The sequence below is a fragment of the Aythya marila genome (genome assembly GCF_965140915.1).
Source record: "Aythya marila genome assembly, chromosome: 2".
NCBI lineage: Eukaryota > Metazoa > Chordata > Aves > Anseriformes > Anatidae > Aythya > Aythya marila.
The window spans coordinates 109,160,761-109,181,742 of record NC_139043.1 but is presented as its reverse complement, the minus strand read 5'-3'; the positions used below and the strand labels follow the sequence as shown (position 1 = coordinate 109,181,742).

General features: G+C 36.0%; 1 protein-coding gene across 3 annotated transcripts in view; it reads right to left on the bottom strand.

The window, feature by feature from the left end:
• Nucleotides 1-20,982, bottom strand: part of ST18 (ST18 C2H2C-type zinc finger transcription factor) — a gene marked incomplete at its 3' end in the record, with an annotated part of 67,446 nt that overhangs the window by 31,295 nt on the left and 15,169 nt on the right. Inside the window, exons 3-9 of one of the 3 annotated variants that reach the window (XM_082752687.1) lie at nucleotides 18,297-18,487; nucleotides 13,215-14,012; nucleotides 10,262-10,396; nucleotides 8,400-8,490; nucleotides 6,536-6,640; nucleotides 4,927-5,132; nucleotides 1,441-1,652 (exon numbers count right to left, since the gene is read on the bottom strand). In XM_082752687.1, coding sequence (XP_082608813.1) covers nucleotides 1,441-1,652; nucleotides 4,927-5,132; nucleotides 6,536-6,640; nucleotides 8,400-8,490; nucleotides 10,262-10,396; nucleotides 13,215-14,012; nucleotides 18,297-18,487 — 1,738 coding nt within the window. Of the gene's footprint in view, nucleotides 1-1,440; nucleotides 1,653-4,926; nucleotides 5,133-6,535; nucleotides 6,641-8,399; nucleotides 8,491-10,261; nucleotides 10,397-13,214; nucleotides 14,013-18,296; nucleotides 18,488-20,982 lie in introns of those variants that run through there. The other 2 variants (XM_082752688.1, XM_082752689.1) reach the window with 2 other exon arrangements.

Genomic DNA, 20,982 nt, shown 5'->3' with positions numbered 1-20,982 from the left:
TGAAGCAGGTATGGAGGAAAAAATCTTTGGGTTATGCCTGGTCCCTTTATTGCTCTTGTCTGGCAAGAAAGGTCTGTTGCTGAGGTCAGCCAAAGGCTGCAGCAGCCATTTAATACAGCCATTGGCATCAGTTTCCATTTCCCTGCTAGAAGTCTGTATTGAAGACCAGTGGAAGGAGGTCTCTGCTGCAGCTATCTGGAATAAATCTGCCACCCGCAAAAGATTCCATGATAAATATTTGGGGTAGATAGTGTCTGTATTACAGGGGATGCATGTGGACACATTAACACTAGAACATCTACTCTGTGGCATCTCACAACACTGGTTTCAAGATCCAATCTTAGCAGTGGTGAATGGAGGCAGAACAAAATTTGTAAGCCAATAGCCACAGAAGGCACCCTCTAGCCAGCCTGAGACTGGTATTGTAACGATCATCACAGAGTGACACTGACTTGCAGAGACACAGTTCATCTGTCTTTTGGAACACATATCATGACTGGGAGTCCCATAGCAGAAATACACCTGATAAATACACCTCTTTCATTCCCCAGTGATCTCTTCTCAACATCTTGCAACAGCAAGAGCTTTCAAAAGTTTCATTGCAGTGGAGCATGTGTGACTTTAATGCAAATAAATAAACAACAATACTCCCATAATCATAGTCATAAGAAGAAAATCTTGTCTATTTTCATAAGCATTATAATACTATGTAATGGCACAGAAAATAAGGTTTATAGCTCACACAGTACCATTTATAAATCATAAAGATCTGTGAGGAAACGCAGAGCAGAAACCAAAACATGAAAGCCCCACAAACATCTATGATATTAGGCAGCTTTCCATTACGACAGACATGCCCAAATTATCTATCGCCAAACACTGTGGGTCTGATTCTCCCCTCCCATTAGCAGAAAGGACCATTTTAACAAAGTCACTTGTTATTTCTCTCCCTATACCTTGTCAAACAAACTGTTATGAGCTCAGAATGCAACAGACTCTATAGGTATTGTTCTGTTTTATTGCAAGCAAAATCTCACCTTGATTAATCACTTTATTTTTATTTTTTATTTTTATCAGCCTCCTAAATGATTGCTAATGGCAGGATTCAGAGAGAGGAAAATTCCCTCTTTAAACAGATCTAACACATTATCCACCACAGATTGTTGCTGGATTTCAAATATTCTTCTTTTTTCTTGCCACAAAACAGCCCCCTTGTATTTAATGCTCAATTATAAAAAGAGTAACAACATAATTCCTGCAATTTATTTATTTTTATCAGAACTGGTCACTACATTACTGATTTTTTCTCTCTCTCTCTTCAAAAGAGCATGCAAACAGAAGCCTCCTTTTTGGGGATTTAATGCAGTCACTAACATGAAAGACAGTTTATTCGCACAGTTCAGTAGCTAGCACACCCTCCAGGTTCTTGGACTACCCTACCTTGGCAGACAGACTCTGTGGTTTGTTGGAGAGGATCTCTGCTGCTTCCCTGCAGCGGGTGGAAAGGTTCAGGATAGCAGCAGCTGCTGCTATGTGGGTGTCTTCACTACATTGACCGTAGCTATAAGAGTTGGCATGGCAAGGGCTCTGTGTGTGGGCGCTAGCACTAGGCAGTCGATTAGAAAATTTCACTGGATTTGAAAAATGCTTTGCTGTTGAAGAGAGATTTGATTAGCAATTGCATATATGTGATTTTTCCCATTAAATAGTCTTGTTTCTCAGACTACAATTTTATACATTAAAATATTCAAAGAATACATTTAAAACAATTAATTTCCTACTGGTTCTAATGGTTTTCTGTAAAAGTGGCTTCAGAAACATGTTAATTTAATTTTTAGCAGAAAAATAACTTTGTTATATACACATTTTTCAACCAAGCATCTGAGACTTTTACTAAGAATTTTCTCATTCCTTAGTCAGGCATTAAATGCAACAATGTCTAAGGAAAGACTGAACAAATATTAATGCGTTATGAGTCATGACCTGATGACACTGATTGACAAATGCAATTGCAAATATATCCTTATAAAGGCTTTCTCTTAGAGCTCTACTGTGTAAAAAAATAAAATAAGTGACTTGTCCAGTCTTTCCTAAAACAACATTGCTTACCTTGTTTAAATTACCCTACTTAAATTAATAACTCTGTTATTTAAATCGTTTTGTTCATATGCATAAGGAGAACAAGATCAGTTTCTTGAATGTACTCCAAGTCATAGAAAAGCTTTACCTGTTAGGAATATTCAGTCTTGTTTATGTGGAAACTTTAGTAATTTGTCTATCTTTCAAACAATTAAAAACATGCAAACAAACAAAACAAGCAAACAAAAAACAAACAAACAAACAAAAAAAACAACCCTGAAACAACCAACAATGAACATTCAGAATACAAGTAGTCTTAGCTGACCTTTTTATATTGGTTATCATTTGGAATAAAACACAGATTCACTAGGCTAGAGGTCAGTTAAGAATGAAGAACTAGCAGGTGAACAGAAAAGCACTTTCACAGACAAAAGTGGCATTTGTGGATCTGTTTTCTGCTCCATCAGCAGCACTTACTCCAAAACAGGTAGAAAGAACTCTGCTCTCTGTTCTGGATTTTGGAGTTTAAGATGTCATTAACTGCTGCAAAAACACAGCATAATGATCTCAGCACTTAGTAAGCAATAATAATTTATTTTGTCTGTAGCTCTTCCAGTGTCATACAAAGATACAGTAAGCAAAATCCAATTTCTCAGCCTACACCCAGATACACCAAGAACATTTCTGCATATAGCCATCTGCTCGCTACATAAAGATCTGAGCCTTGGGGCTCAGATCCCTTTGGATGTTGAGCTTTGGACAAGTGTATTTTAATGATAAGACCTACACAAGACATTCAAGAAATCTTTCCTCAAACTTGGGATGCTGTACAATAAATGCTTGTTTGTGTGCACTGACTGTAACTGAATGCCATGTTTATTTTTTCTAAATACTAGCATCAGTAGAAAATTCATAAGGACTTCATGATTCAGCTTTCTCTTTCTCCAGTGCAAATGAAAAAGGATTTATCTATCCTGTCTATCCTATCCTTTTTATACCTTATCTATTCTGTGAAACTATAGAACAAATAAAATGATCTTCATTTTTAGCAGTTACTACATCTAATTTGAAAACCACCCTAAAATACAAAACCAAACCAAACCAAAACAAAAAAACTATGAAGGATACCTGTTTTGTCAACAAACCAAGTTTATAAATGCAGAATCCACAGAGGACTAATGATGTGTTTTTGGCTAGCTACATATTTACATAGGATGCTGAACCAATCTCTAAATCACAGCTTCTTATTGCCAACTTTTATGTTTCTGTACACTCACCTGCTCTTTTATTTTCACCTTTCCATTTAAATAATAGCTATACACTGTAATCTTGCAAGAACAACTGGCTGTAAACTTCAGTACTGATATACATTATACATAAATTGCATATGTATAGATTTGCATTTGTATAAAAACATTTCAATCATTTTTCCTTGAAATGAACCTGTGAAATAGACATGCATCTGTGCAAAGAGACAGCTAATAGAGAATATTCAATTTTACAAACAAAATTGGAAAATCTGCCACCCAAGAAGCTGGCAATGCACATATTTGCTTACATCTGAACAAGCCTATTTTCTAGGCCAGATAAATATCTGCTTTTCATTTGGAATTTTAAATGAGGTATTTATACATATACACAAATACATAGATACCTCCATATATACATATATATATATATATAGTATATACACATTCAGAAACTTGCAGAAATAAATACAGACTTTATATATATATAATATATTATTTGAAGTATATTATGCTGTATATATGTATATACACATATTAAAACGTTCTGCTTTTCTGTTCACCTTACTATGAAAGTTCTCCTTCCTTGGTTTAAGTGAGATGTGATTTATTTTTTTTTGTTTTGTTTTGTTTTCTTTTTTTTTTTCTTTTTTTCCCATGAGCAACAACAAAAGCCAGAAGAGAATCTTCTGTCATATTGCTTTGGATTTACACTGGTCTGAACCTATATATGGTGCAATTAAACTATTTTATTCCGTTTCCTTTGTGGAAACTGAACTGTTTTTTTCTTGAAACTAGAGTATGTTATAATGGTCAATACAATGGCAGAATCTTGCTGAAGTTTGCTAAGAAGATTGTGAAGAGTATCTGCAGTAAATAATCCCTGTTCACACACAGCATCTCATTTGTACAGAGGATTACCTCAGGAAATCTGTAAATGATGCAAGCAAGAGCACCTTGATAACAATTTGATGTTATCAAGGTTATGTCTGCATTACAAATATGGTGTAGTACAGAAATATGGGAGATCAAAATGAATTAAATATAGGCCTCAGTGTAATACAGCTGAGGCATGCGGTCATCTAGGAGGAAGAATGTGTATGGATGAAGTGCCCTTTAAAACTTAACTTGGATTTCTCTTATTCAGCAATTCATAGTATCTTATGCAGACACATTCCATGGGACTTCTCATGGCAGCATGCTGTTACATGAGTAATGATATCACAATTTAACCAAGGAGAAAAGCAACAGATAAAATGTAAATCATTCTTTTTCATTCCCCTTTTCCTCTGATAATCACTTTTAAAAGAAATGTAAAAAAAAGTAAACCATATGGTGGTCTTATTTAGCATTCTAGCAGTCTATATTTAGCAAATTAGTGCTTATACTTAGCATTCTGGCAACAAGTGGTTAAAATGTTTTCTCCAAAGACTTTTTGAATTCTGTAAGTTTTAAGCCAAAGAAGCAAGCAATAACAGAAAAAGAAAAATTAAAATAATTATAATTATCTATCTATCTATCTATCTATCTATCTATTACTATATATATATATAAAAAGCCCGTTTTCCAAGATAGAATGGAATTTTACATTCAAGCTTACATTCAAGGAACTGGGGTGTTTTTCGTCCTTGCACCATGGGTGCCATTGTGCGTTTGCCAAAGACTTGTGCATCAAAGCTGGCATAATCAAATGGTACTTTCCCAAACTTCTCCTTTTCTTTTGTGAGGGTAGATCTGGAGGAGGTGACTGCCTGTGAAGTTCTGTAATTGTACTGAGCTACCTCAGGCTGCTTAGTTAAATTTGTGCTGAAAACAGAAGGAAGAAAAAAATGAGGAAGACAAGAAAGGCAAAAGAATATCTAAATTACATTTTATTGAAAAGTATGATACAGTTGCATCTTGGTATCAGAAAGTGTGTTGATTTTGCATGTAAAACCTACTGGTAGATGAGTAAAAGAAAGAAATTATGTAAGTATGGCTGACCTAGTAATTCAAAGCTGTACACAAAAATATTTCTAGCATACTCTAGTAATGTTGCAGGCAATTTACAAGGAGGACACCACCAATTTGATTCTAGATTACCATTGTAGCATTATGTTTCTTTTTTTTTTTTTTTTTTCCAAAAAATTGTCTGGATTTTTGCTAGTCACAAAGGACTTGTAGTGTTATGGATCACTATTGTTCACACTTTACTATGAAGGAATATGGTATAAATTTAATATAAGATGATCTAAAATAATTGCTTCTGCTATTTGGGGTGAAAGAATGATTTACAGTGTGTTATTCCATTTAATTACTGTTCAGTAACTACTTGTCTTTAGTAATTTCCTAAGGACTTTTCATATGTAGAGTTAAGGCACGTGCAATTGGCAGACACATGGACATAATATTCTGTAATGGCTCTGAAGGAACCATTAGAGCTGATCATGTCAATAATCCACAAATTAAAGTGTCCCCAAATAGACCTGAATATAATAGGTTGTAATGGTTGTGGTGCCAATGATGTGCAAATTATGCATGTCTGTAGGGTCCATATAACTCTCAACAAAATACAATCACAATAAAAATGTTTCCTCTTTTTGATGCCATTGTATAAAAAATAAATTAAACTAATTAAACCAATAAACTTAAAATAAAGAAACTCATAATATGAATTAATCTAGAGTGGGGAAACTGAATAAGCAGAGTTCTCAACCCTTTCAGATAACTGCAATAACAATACAACCTGCTACTTGGAATCACTGGAAGATGCCTCTGAAAAGAACCACAAAACAAATGAAGGCTGTGCTACTAGAAGTGCAATAAGGTCAAAGAGATCTTTAACCATGTTCCAGTGGCCAAAATATTGCAACAATGGAAAATTTTGTAAGATAATTTAGAACATTTCAGCAGAGATAGCAGATTTGGTTTATGGAAGAAAGACATCTGAGAAACATTCATGAGGCTATCTGTATTGAAATAAGATTTAGTAGAATAGATCTGATTGCATTTCAAAAAGTATGTCTATTATCTTGAATGTCAGCCACACTCACAAGGGCCAGCAGAATGCTGCTTGACAATTTTGACATATGGTCAATCTATTTACCTTCGCAGTAGTTCATCTTCAAAAATTGAGTTACCTCTGTAGCCAAATAGGGTGAAAGACCTGAGGACTGATTAACAGTTTGTGCAGAAATACTTTGGTCAGACTAGATCATGAAGGCTCCTACCTGTGAGTCTGATCATGGCACTGTCCCACTTTTGGAGATTCAAGCTGGGTTTTTTCCTGGGACATTGCCAACTTTTCAGCTGCAGCAATTGGACAACCAGAAAGACTGTTTGAAAACAAGGTAAAGAGAAGAAACAAAAAGAAAAAAAAAAAAAAAAAACACAAAACTTTAAATGAAATTTTAATTAAATAAAACATACTGCAGAACCCAATGGCTTCGAATTTCTCTGGGGCTTATTCATTTATTGGAACAGCAGCTGGTATTTCAGGTTAGATTCATTTGTCTACTGTTCCTTAATGCAAAACTCTGAAATCTGCATATTTGAGGTGATCTGGAAACTGAATAACGTAGGATATTTCCACCTTTCAGCTTAAATGTTTTGTGGCTGGAAAATCACTAGTATTTTTTATCCAAATGACAATTATTTTAACAACTAAACCATGGATATAAGCCTCCTAATGATTAAAAGGAAAGTGGACTGATGGAAAATAAACAGATGTATGTGAACAATGACTGTTAACAAAGTGCACATTGTGTCAGTTCATTTCAGGTTGTGCTTGCTTTCTTCTTCTTCTTCTCCTTCTTCTTCTCCTTCTCCTTCTTCTTCTCCTTCTTCTCCTTCTCCTTCTTCTCCTTCTTCTCCAACTCCTTCTCCTTCTCCTTCTCCTTCTCCTTCTCCTTCTCCTTCTCCTTCTCCTTCTCCTTCTCCTTCTCCTTCTCCTTCTCCTTCTCCTTCTCCTTCTCCTTCTCCTTCTCCTTCTCCTTCTCCTTCTCCTTCTCCTTCTCCTTCTCCTTCTCCTTCTTCTCCTTCTCCTTCTCCTTCTCCTTCTCCTTCTCCTTCTCCTCCTTCTCCTACTCCTTCTCCTTCTCCTCCTTTTTTTTTTTTTTTTTTTTTTTTTTCTATTTGATTCCTCATGTATTTTATACATAATCTTTTGGTCCCTCTGATTAAAACTTGATGGTATCTTTCTGTATCAGAGGTAGCAACAGAGTGTGATAATCCTTGATTGTGGTGCACTTTTACAATAACTAATTAATCATTAACACAGCAACAGAAAAAGGAAATTGCTCAAAAATTCAGTTGAACAAAGACATTTTTGACTATTTTTCATCTCAAGTTTGGTCATTAGATTGACAATATATTATTCCAGATGAATGGCCCTCCAAAAGAACTATAATGGAATATTTTGGCTTGCTGCCTCCCAGCAGACAGCAATGCTGACAGGAGCCATGCTGACAACAGTGGCTTCAGTTCTCTGCCTCACCTGCAGCCCAGCTGTGATTCCCCAGCTGCATATCTGGAAGGCTTTCCTCTATTTTACTTTCTCCCTGCAGGCAGAAAGTTAAACAGACAAGAGTGTTCCAAGCAGGAAGATGACATTCCTGAGGCTTATAAATGGAGTTCATTTTTATGGGGATTCTTAAGTATTGCCCTTAAAATTTCCTGTTTTGCTAAAACAGAATGTGCCTTGATGGGAAGTTCTTGCCAAAGACTACCATGTCAGTAGTGCAGAAAGAAGAGGCTTTGGTTTCCATCGGGATTACCAGTTGTAGCAATAGTAATGAATTTGTTTATTCCTACTTCTTTTATGTGATGGTGTTTCACTGTGAACACTGCAGTGATAATATAGTTTGAAATCTCATCTGTGAAAAAGAATAGTGGAATTTTCTATCCTCAGTACTGAAGTCATTTTTTATATAATAAAATTAAACACAATTATCTTCTTATAAATAATACAGACTTCCCTTGCTGTTCGTAGACATTCTGCAATCTAGTATATAGCATCTAATTCCAAGACATGACCACCAATTTATTCATGAGTACGTGCTAGATTTTAAGCAGACAGGAACTGTTCAAAACTACCTTCTGTGTGTGTTGCGATTGCTGTTGACATGTCCTCTTCCAGTGCATCCTGGAGTGGGACACTTTAAAACATTTTCATGCATGGCAAGAACTAAGGAAGAAAAAATAAAAAAGTGATAATAACATATATCAGTGAATATATATATAAATACATTAAAACAGAACATTTCTTTTTCAGACACAGAATATTCTCTATTCTGTCACATTTTGACCCCAGAAGAAGAGAAGTGAAGGACCTACAGTGCAGCAAGACCATTGACTCGAACATATATTGGTTTACTGCTATGTGTTTGTGGTGTGGCTTCCAAGATGCACACCATCTTTTCTTGCAACTTCAAAAAAGCAAAAGCAGAAGTTAGCTAGGATGTTTCATCATGAAGTCCCTAGCCCTCTGATTCACACACCATTAAGACAGTAAATGAAAAAATGGAGACCATAGAGGAGTCATAGACCCCGTAGTTGGGCTACTTAGCTGGAGTCTCCTTCTGGCTCAGGGAGGGCAAGTTCTCAGGTACAGGAATGATTTTCATGCCTTCTGCCTTGTAAGATGATCTGAGTATGCCTCTTTGAACCCTGATAATTTCTGATCATCTGCCCTGTGTTCAATCTACTTTAGACAAATTGATCATATCCCCAAATAGCAGTTTATACCCTCAACAGTGATTACAACCTGTTGCATGAACATTTCTTATGCCCTTGCATATGAATCATCTGTACTAAGAGTGATGCCTGTGTAAAACAAAACATCTTTGTATGTCTCCCCTCATGCCTTTAATACTGCATTTCCCCCCTTTGGGTGAACAGTACTTCAAGAAAACTGATTGTTCAGTCAACTGGTTTGTTCTATCAAAAAAAAATGTGGTTACAGATATATATGTATATATTTTTGGTCAGCAGGACAGAACGTATCCGGTTAGAAGTGTGAAAATCAACAAGGGCTTATTAATTTTAACTTTTTAAGAAGTTAATGCTGCTAGAGCCTTCCAAATGCAGCAGCCTGCTTAACTCAGCAGACATTTCCATAAATACAGTTTAGTACCAGACTAAAAAAAATAAAAAATAGACCTGCAGTTAGAAATAGAACAGCAGTAAGGTTCAACTATCCTTTAATATATTGTTATGCATGCCACCACAGAAAACAATTTATGTTGTTTAAACAACTAATTTCATATTAAGTTTTGGCTTATTATACAACATTGCATTGCATCACATTGAAGGATTACACACACAAACCAGGGCAATCAGATCAGCACAGTTAGAAATAAATAGGGAAATTCAGGCTAGACTGGCCATACCAAGGTTAGCATGCTACAGTCCTAGGAGAGTGACTTGCTGTGGACCACTGTTGTGATATGCTGATGAAAGTAACTTCTTCGAGCTCAGTGGTAAGAAGGTCACTCGAAACATCTCTGTACAGCATGCCCAGGCCTCTTAAGTTACCAGCAATGTGAAAACAGCAGCCTCAGTGGGTGATTACAGCAAATCAAGTCAGAGGCCTGAAGCAGACAGGTAGTCTCTGTTCTCTGTTCGTTACACGCAGCACACAATATTCATAAGGCTACATTATGCAAGTCTTTCCACAACACGGGGATAGTTTGGCTCTGATCTTGTTCTTCCCAAGATAAGATCTGGTGGATCTTATCAGGCCACCAGATAAGTCTATTGCTATTTGTAGTGTGTCTGATAAGTAGTGAGTGAACTTCACAAGTGTGGGAACTAGGACCATGGTCAAGAGCTGGATGGCTCCTCTCGGACTCATTCTTCATTCTCCCTGAGAAAAAGAATGTTTCTTTTCCAGCATGAGTACCCAATACCAGGCCAGATACAGTTCTGACTCTGGACTGCAGGTTGATGATACTCACTTTCTAGTGGTACTCTAACTTTATGTGGACAGCCTGAGAGACTGCGGTGGTGGGGGTACAGCCCAGTCACGTGCCCTGTGCCATCACATCCTGGGATGGGACATTTGGTTTCTCTCTTTTCAGGCCTGGGTGAATCTGCAGAGAAATCAGATAAGGACTTTGATTGGTTTTAGACCCTGCCTGCAGTAAGCTGAGTGATCTTATCAGGATGCTAATATCTATTTTGTACTTCAAACAATATTCATACACAAAGTTTTAACAGATTTAGGTGATTTCAGCATCTTTTTATTTTTTTATACTATGTGCTGCCCACTCCCAGTACACCATTTATGTCATAAACTGTATAGCTTTAGGATTGTGGTATCATTTTTTCCATTCAGAACCTCAAAGAGGACAGAAGTCACAATCCAATAAGCCAGAAAACTGGCAGCAAGATCTATAAATGAATTAAAAAAAAAAGAAAGAAACAAAACAAAACAAAACAAAACCACAATCTTTTACTCTGTTAATGTCAGGCTTCAGGAATCTGGGACAAACAAATAAAAGATGAGGTGCAAAGCAAACAAACAAACATAAAAGCATTTCAACCAGAAGCCATTCCTTAAATATCACAAATCTGTAGGCTGTAGGTTCTTTGTTAGGAAACTGAATACATGCCACTTTACATTTGAGAGGCAAGGCAAGCAGCTCCCTCTGGTACACAAGGCAATGCCTCTTTGTGGAACAACCCACAATGACAGTGAAAACATGGAGCAGCCGATACCCTTTCAAAGGCGAGGTCTCAGCCTAGCCCCAGAGCTACCACCCTGTAATGGCCACAGTGCATCCCCAGTTTTGTTTTCAAGCACCTAGAATTGTGCAAGAAGCACTGGTCGGAAAGCCTTTATTTGATTTCCAATGCAGGATCAAAATTCTGGGTGAGAAAGGAATGAATTCTGGTCCAGAAAATCTCTTGTGAGAAATCTGCAGGAGGAAGTGGCCGCATAAATTGCTGAGGATGGTTTTAGCTCAACCTGTGATTGGCTGCCAACAGCATTCGGTGCTGGGGGAGAAAACAGCCGCAGCCAGCACAGGGAGCAGCCTCCTTCAAGCTCATTTTGTTGGACTGCAAGGTAGGACATGCTCAGGGACAGGATTGACAGAGACAGCTGAGGGTTAAAATTCTTGGCAAGACTTTAGTTAAAAAAATAAAATAAAATAAAACAAAATAAAATAAAAAATAGGGAGGAAAGAAAATAGATGGAACATCAACAGAAGACTACATGTTTTTTAGAATCATTGTGAATGTAAAGTGCTGCAGTGGTGGACAGAAAATAAAGAGGGACCTTAAAATATGATTTAATTTTTTCCCCAGTAATTGGAAAGGTTTATCATTAAGAAGATAGGAAAATGTAAATTTAAGCCATGTTTTTCTGATGTAGCATCCAAGAAAGAAAATTAAGAGCTGATGGATCTGATAGTGGATTTTCAGCACCAGAAATAAAAAAACAGCTAATTATGTAAAGTGAAAAAAAAAAAAAAAGTGCCTGGTGCTACATTGACTAAAATCATACAGTGTTTATACAGCCTGAAGAAAGCCTAGCTTGTTCCTCCATTAATGTAACTTCTGAACTCACCTGCAAAATATGGCTAATACTAATATGAAGCAAAATCAGGAAGGGCCAAATTTTGCCATGCTTACCATCATACCCTCTTTCTATGTGTGCTGTGAGAATGTCACATTTGTCACATGGACTCCAGTATGAACTCTTGTAAACAAAGCTGATCTCAGCATAAAAAAAAAAGGTATCTGCAAAATTCTGTCATATATTACAGTAATCTGAGCAAATAAAGGTTAATACAGTTTTACAAGGAGGTAGACTAACACCTTGCATGTACAACTAATGGAAAGACTCAGACAGAAGAATAAGATGGATGATACACATTTTCTGCCTGAATACAACAGAAAATATGTATACTTGCCACTGCTAAATAAAATGGTCAGTTATCTTACACAGTAGTCTTTAAATAATTAAACTACTCTAATATTTGCAAATGCCACAGAAGTAAATACATGGATTCTAACATAATGCTCTAAAGCATTAAAAGTAACTTCAGAAATACCAAAGTAAATCTATTTGTTTAACAAAAGCAGAAATTGTAGCAATGCTGGGGTGACCTTACTATATTTGGAAGCCAAAAAAGGAAAGGTGAAAAGACAGATGAATATATTGTTACTTACTACAGCAGAAAATGTGCTTATAAAATTACATCTTTTGTCATTCTGTAAGTATCCTCAGTTGAGGATTTTCAAACCAGATAACCCAGTTTACAAATCAAACACAAATCTTTTAAATCTCCACTTCTGGAAGCCCAATTAGATACTGAAAACGGAGCAATGTTCCTGCAGCTTCGTAGGAAGTCACAAAGCACCAGAAACGATAAAAGATTTTGGAACTTACTGGTAATTCTACTGATGGTGAATGAGGCAGAAGAGCACGGCGTGTGCTTTCCTGGCTGTAGTAAAATGTAATGTTGATACATGAAGTAGACAGAACTCGGAAAACACATGGCTTAGGAATTAGGTGGTATGTATGGAAGAGGCCAATTTTTCACCCTAACCTTTCCTTAAGCATGGTTTTAATGCCTTCTTTTTTGGCTGCTGAAATTCAGGAGCTCTGTGGAGGAGGAAGCGGAGGAGGAGGAGAAGGAGGAGAAGGAGTGTCAGTGCCAGCTACAGAGCCCTTTTAGTAGCCATTACTGATCATTTCACATAGTGGTTTGGCAGGATGCCAAGTACCCAGTGTTTAACCTGGTTAGATGTAAGGCACTAGTGTGAAGGTACGTAATTAGCAAAATTACCAGCTAAATTCCAGATTCTTTACTGCTGCTATAAAACCTAGCTCAGAATCCTTTATCAGTCACAGGATAAATGCTTAAGCCATTAAGAACAGCCAAAAAAATACTTCCTTACGTTTGTTGCTAAATAACTGTCTCCCACCAATGTCAATAACTTTGGTTTGTCTCCTTTCCCCTGCTAGATGCTCCAGGAGAAACCTATCCAGTTCCTTGTAGGTGCTGTGAAAAACATGCCCTTGCTCTGCCTGCAGAGCTATTGCTTCTTCTAGCAAACTCAAGTTCCCTTTTGCTTTGTCCAGCTCAACTGACATTTCTGTTGTTTCTGACAGGCACTCATTGTCATCTTCTTCACTTTCAGGGAATGCATTCTGAATTTTCTTCTCAAAAGGATCTGGGTGAGACTCCTGGGGTGCTCTTAGCTCTGTTTCTGAATCACAAAGTATTTCACAAGGACCAAATTCTACCTCTTCCTTCTTAATTTCTGGGACTTCCAGGATGCTAGGTTGATTACACTCTACCGCATATTTCTGAGTTAGATGGGGTTTTGCACTAGCTTCTTCTGAGAAATTTGAGGAGCTGTCCCACTCATTATCCATGATTTCAGAGTTACTTTCATTTTCCTCAGATGAACAATATTTGGGGTCAGAAATAACAGTCTTTTCCTTTCCTTCAGCTGAATTAATCATGTAACATTCATCAGTGTCATCACTTTCTGTTTTTAGAGATTGGATACCGCTATCATTTAGATTTTCTGTCACTGCTTGAGTGGGTGCATCTTTTGCTAATTTTCCCATGTTCATCAAAGACTTGGCCATGGCATCTTGATAGCTCAAATAGTTATCTTTTCTTTGACTGGAATTTTCTTGCCCACCCAAATGAAGAGTTTCCTCAGATGGCTTTGGATTCCTGTCCTCTGTATATTAAAAAAAAAAAAAAAAAAAAAAAAAAAAAAAAAAGAGAGAGAGAGAGAGATGAAAATACATAAGAATAACTGCTTTTTGTATCTTTTAGAAAACTCTGAAATGATTAAATTCACCAAAGCTTTATTTGAAATGACTGCTTGTACCATCAGGAAAAACCCTTCTAAGATTATATCTACTTTATATTATTGCTCCAAAGCTATATGCAAAATAAATATGTTACCATTTTTTGCTGATGGTAAAGATATGTATTGTTTTAGAACGTACAACTTCATTGTATAAATACAATGAAGTATACATATATACAAACATACTATATATGCACAATCTATGCATATACACATACAAGCACATGCATTTAAAAATTCCTCTAATCTATTTTCACTTTTCTTTCATCTAAGATTCCCAAATATTTTCTCAAAATAGATCCTAATTACTTTTTTAGTCCCATGAAAGACCTTGGTGGAAAAACCATCAATACTTCACAAAGGGCAAGCTCCTGGTCACCATTGCAATTGCCACATTAAGTGATATATCAGGTCATGCACAGGCAAACAGAAATGGTTGTTATGTACAGACTCATAAAGGACTTGTTAAAGACACCACTGAAGTGCATCCTGTCTTTATAAACATCTTTCTTCAGAAGAAAAGCAGCAGCCAGCAGGTAATAGAGGCTGCGTGTAGGAGAGGTGGTCGGTGAGGAAGACAATATGCCTTTTGTATCTCGTTTAATTTTTTTATAAACATTTCCTCTGACAAGGACACTCAAAAATACATCTCCATCATCTTCCTTTCTGGTAATTATCTCTCTAAAATCAACACTGGTTTGCCAGGATCAAGTAAATATTGCCATAGTAACTAAAAGCATTTTTGGATGAAGGGAAGAATTTAGTCACAACACTAGCCCCTTCAATAATGCTGATTATAGGGTACATTCTTTTGTTGGGATCTATTCAACATAAACTGAAAAATTTAACATTTTACTTCCTAGAAAGGAGGATGAATAAACAAGTACAGACTATTTCCCAAGATGTATCTGTTCTCTCCTGAATCAGAAGAACTCCAGGTTTAAATAATAAATTAAGCATAGTCTAAAATGCAAATGAGGTTTCTCTCCATAACACAGCAAGCTATTAAGAGAAAGTGTAAAGGGTTATGATAATTTTAAAGTATTATGAACTACAGAAAACAAATAAAAAGCATTTTCAGTGAATATGTCCAATTCATTGAACTATTCTCTCAATCCACTTAACTACCCACATGTGTACAATAATGATTTATAGACATTATACCTAATTATGCATATTTGGGCTGTGTTAGAGTGCCTAACAAAAGCTCTAGAAAGCAACAATTACCTCTGTTGCTTAGCTACATAGTTTAAAATATTCCTATTAAGTGCAGATTATTGTGGAGGGGAAAAGGGGGACAAAAATGCACATGTGCACCACAATGCATTTCACTTTACTGCTGCCAAACTGTTAGCATTTTGGGTCATTTCCAGTTTACATAATTGTTTGGTTCAACTGTTTGTTATATGTTAAAAGAAAATATTGATTAATTCTTATTCTTCTTCAGAAAATTGGGCTCATGCAGGGAGAGGTGGCCTTGTGCACTGTGTGCATAAAGTTATGTTTTAAAAAAAAGTCTGTAAACCGTAATGTAACTTTTTAGCAGCTGGTCCAGTACCACACACATTGCAGTATTCTGAATAAAGAAGTCTGTTGTCTTTCACATATCAGCAAGTAAGTATGATGATTTGGCTCTCTAACAAACTTCAGTTAAATGGGTTTTTATTATTTGCTTTTCCGCCATTTGGAGAAGAACGCAGTAACATCATTAGGTTACTTCAAGAAGTAAGAAGTTCTAGTTTTAAAAGAAGTCTTTCCACCCTTCAAAACATAAACAAAACAAACAAACAAAAAGCTTGATAATAGTAACAGCTATTTTTTGATTATTTTTCTAGGTGAAAGATGAAAAATAACATAAAAGCTTTATAACTAGGTGTTTGCTCCTTAAGTCATCACAACTGATGCTAAAACTAGGAGTTTTTTTAAGTTAAATCTCTTAAAATTATTGTTGAACCAGTCTTAATGGTACAGCTCTCTCAGCTTTGCTTTTCACTCTATAAGCTCCAAATTTACTTTAAAAAATAATCAAAACTCCGTTTAATTTACAGATGCATCAATGCATAAACTGAAACATTAACAGATGCAACAAGAATTATGAATTCACAATTAAATGAGCAATTTTACAGTAAGAAATTAAAAATAAACCTACATATCCAGGTCAGTTTTATGCTCTAGCTGATGTTTGTTTGTAACTACTTTAACTAGTAATAGTTAAATAGTAGTACAAAAAGAATAGCTCATATTATCAGTGACATAAGCAGATTGGGATAATTTTAATCAGTGCCAAATAAAGATTTCTGAATTATTTTTCTTTTCTTTTGACTGAATAGCCGAGTGTAAATAAGGTTCTTCTATGCTTATGCAAATGGACCTGGGCCAACACCTGCCTTTTAATAAATAAATAAATAACTTAGTTTCATCTGTATATGGCATAAGTTCTACCTGTACAATCATCAAAATGCTTTCCCTTCTGCAATTTTCCCCATCTGTGAAGGGTGCAGACATAAGGGAAAGAAAAACACATTACTGAGGGTGGCTCTGAATGGTCAGAAACCAGGATGAATAAATACAAGAATATCTTAAACCAAAAAAAAAAAAAGAAAGAAAAAGAAAGGAAGAAGAGAGAAAGAAAGAGAGAAAGAGAGAAGGAAGGAAGGAAGGAAGGAAGGAAGGAAGGAAGGAAGGAAGGAAGGAAGGAAGGAAGGAAGGAAGGAAGGAAGGAAGGAAGGAAGGAAGGAAGGAAGGAAGGAAGGAACCAGAATTTTTACTTAAATGTCAAATGGCTTCCCTTCAGATTTCTGATGTTAGAGGATAATTATATTCCTTATAGTCTAGACAGGCACTAAGATCTATGATGGTTTTTGTTTGATTAATTTAGCTTGGTAATGACGCCAAAAAAAAAAAAAAAAAAAGAGATTGGGTGTCACCTTATTATTTAATGCTCTGTTTGAAGTGGGAGCTCCCTTCTAGGCTTTCACACCGATGGGATGCAGATCTCTGGAAGAGACCCCCCTAGAAGACTTATGAGTGTCAACTGTCTGAAATCTTTGCCATATAAAAACAAGACAGAGTCCTCCACTGATTAAAATAGAACCAGGATTTGACTCTTTAATATGAAGGACAGTTGTCTTCTTCTATCTGTTTGTAGTTAGGAGGTCAGGGGTGAGGACATTTTGTTTCTAAGGAAATCTATTTAGAATGGATAAGGTCTAAATTCTTAATCTCAGTTCTGTTTCCTTCCAAAACATTTGAGAAGTTTGTACAAGAAACAGGGCAAAAAAATAAATCATTGTTAAATTCCTGTAATAACCAACAATTTGTTCTGTTTTCACAGTATCTATGATTAGTAATTTTTCAGTCCCAGACCACTTTGTTTTTATCTTTATATTTGTCATCAAATGATGACCTTTCCCTTTAAAATACATGCAGCATAAACTTTATGGATTTCTCCTCACTTTCTTGAGTAACAATTTGTACAGGATGACATATACAACATCCATTTTAGTTTGAAATTTCTTGGCCATCTTGAATATATATATAAGGAAAGAGCCATAAAGATATACTATAGCTATATCTTTCTGTCTCTTCATCCTCCTCCATATTTTGTAGTATACACATTGCAGAAGTTTCTATAAATTGTCGGACATGTTTGGCTTAGCAGAGTTGAAATAACAAGTATAAAAGTGCTGAGTCTAATAATCATGTCAAACAGAACACATGTAGCAGTCACATGCATGAAATTGCTTTGCTAAATGTTAAAGTCAACAATGTATTGCTAAGCTTTTTTTTTTTTTTTTTTTTTTTTTTTCCCCTCCTAAGAGCTCGATATATTCCCATGAAAATCTGCTCTTCATAAATGTGTTTTTCTCAGTGGGGGCATAACCTTGTTTTTTGACAGAGCTAGTGGAGAAGCAGATGCTGCTCTGTATCTGACCTGCTGCAGTAGTTGCCTGTCTGTGAGACCTACAAAGCATTTACTAGACCCCAGGAAGAGTTTGTACAAAATAATCGGATGGTTAAACCTAGACAGAAATGCGCCATTCCAACTCCATTACAAGCCAAACACATTTTGCATCCTTTCGAAAATACTGTTTCATAGCTCCGTTTCTGTGGGATACAGATTTCAGCAGAACCCCACTACATGACTACCTGGAGCTGAACTGCTTTCGAGGACATTGATATCTTCCTGTAAATCTGTCCTGTCTTCATTTTCTTCTTTGCATTCCAAGCTGGGGCTGTAGTGGCGGGGCTTCATTAACAGGGACTTCCTTTTGTTGACAGGTATGCCTGAAATCTGCTCTTCAGCTTTTCTCTTCTTAGCCATGGAGCATTTGTAGGCACTGCAATGATCAATGGACAACAATAGAGAAAAAAGTGGGAGAAGTGAGAGGTAAATTGTTTAAAGAGATGCAACCATCCTTTAGTTTATATTTCAATTATAAAGGAGAGGACTAACAAAATATTAATTCACATGCAGTTTCAAGTTGTGTTTAGAGGATATTTAATATTAGTTTATGTACTTGAGGTTCAGGACACAGGCAAATACACCATTCTTCTCATTGTTGCTGAAATCTCTTTGGGGAAAGGGGAATGAAGAGGAAGACAAAACCAAAAAAAAAAAAAAGCCCGTAACTCAATACATTTAAACTTAAGTAAACATATGTTAATCTAAACTCTTCTATGCAGTAAAATACACCCAGGAAAAGATGAATGAAGATACAGGCTGGGCTTATGATTCAGAGAAACAGTTAAAGGGAAAAATACACTACCAGTTATAGCATCCCAATCCTTTAGCTTCGTTATCTTTCCGCCAGTATGAATATTTTCTTGTGTACTTTGTGTTGCTGATCACAAAGTGATGAGGTTTTACTCATTTGTTTGATAACTGGTATAAAGTTAAGATTAAGATAAGCATGTGATTTAACAACCGGTTTTACTATTGTTGATAATAACTAAAAAGAGCCGGACAGAATCAGGGTGGAGGGATACCATAAATTTTATACTTTTAATGTGGCATTTGTTTTTTTGTATTTTTACACCTAATGCAATCATCAGGTCCCATTCATGCTATTTAATTCTCCCCTCTTTATTACAGTGCTCCACACCCACCTGGGCTAACCCAATTGCAACAGCATCTTGGAATATGCCCATTTCTTGTTATATACAAGTCCATGGGTTGTGACTGCTTAGGTATTTTGGTGCTGCTTTGAGTATTTTTTTGAACAAGCCAAGGTTGTTTTTTTTGTTTGTTTTGTTTTGTTTTGTTTTGTTTTTGTTTTGTTGTTTTTTTTTTTAATTAGTGTTTTTGAACAAGCTTCATTGTCTTTTCTATAGGAAGAAGAATGTCAAAGCTGCTTATAAAACTGTGATGGGGAAAAAGAAAGCAAACTTTGACCAAACATCTATTGTGTATGACCAGAAAACATAACACATATTTGTGTCATGCTAATTTTGCAGCTGAAAGGTGATATTTAAGTCTCCTTTAAGTTTCCATGTATTCACATAAGCTGGAAATTCATACACTTTGAATTTAATTTTCAGACACTGCATGCAGTTCAACTACAGAAAACGTGTCAGACACTGTACCTTCAGAACATTTTTGCAATATGACTCCCAGTATCAGTCCCAAGCATTGGTTCCATTTCATTAGCTTCAGCCATAAGAGTCTAATTTTAGCTCTTCTTTGGCCTCTATCTAGACTCTGGAAAGAGGTTTCATCAGAGAGTTCAGATTGGATATTAGGAAGAATTTCACCGAGACTGAAATTGCTGAACCCTAGAATAGGCTCCCTAGGGGAGTGGTCACAGCACCAAGCTTTTTGGAGTACAGGAAGTGTTTGGACAATGCTCTCAGACACATTGTCTGATTTTTGGGTGGTCCTGTGTGGAGCCAGGACATGGACTCTGTGAACCTTTTGGGACCCTTTCAACTCCGGATATTCAGTGGTTCTATGATCCCTCTAAAAACTAGATATACCTGATAAACTGGGTGATCTAATCCCTGGAAGAGGCCTTGCCCAGTCTAGCTGCCTAACTTATGGCAGAATGACATGAGAAGAGATGAGTGTTTTTTAATGAAGCATATTTTTAGCAGATTTGATATGTTGATATGTTTTTTTTTTTTTTTTTTTTTTTTTTTTTTTCAGCTCTTCCAAGCATTGGCCTGTATATTAATTTGCATCTACAGATATGTAATAAAGCTTTTGTCACCATGCATCTAATCTGCATGGCATTTAGATGATACTTCATACAATACCTCACTAAAGAGTCCTGAACCTTCAACACCCTTTTTAAAATAACTTTTTATGTAAGTGATTTTGCTTGGATTTATTGTTTTCTCACACACAATATTCTAATAAATTTATGTAATATGAATTATTGTGTTCATATTACAGCTGTCAGAGATGAAAAAAACTACCTATATGAATCTGTGTAATCCACTCAATGGTTTCTTAATCTTAGGTTTCTCAATCTTAGGCCAGCATGCATTACAAATCTACAGAATACCCTTAGGTGTTAGGTTTTGCATTTGGCTTACTGACTTTGCTGTAAGATTTGAAAAAATAAAATAAAATCCATGTCTGCAGAGAACTCCTATTGGTTACAGATATTACAAGCTCAACAGCATAAATTAATCCTTCCAAGGTATCTTATGTGCAGTAAATTGGCTCAGGTTCTGATTGTTTTGGATGAAACCATATGACTAACTTGAACTTTTTGTTTTTTTAAAAATATCCATTTTTGGCTAAGCACCTTTTTGGCAAACCATTATTGCAAATATGAAGGACATGGAAATATGAAGATCTGCAGTTTGGGGGAGGGGTGGGGATGTTAAA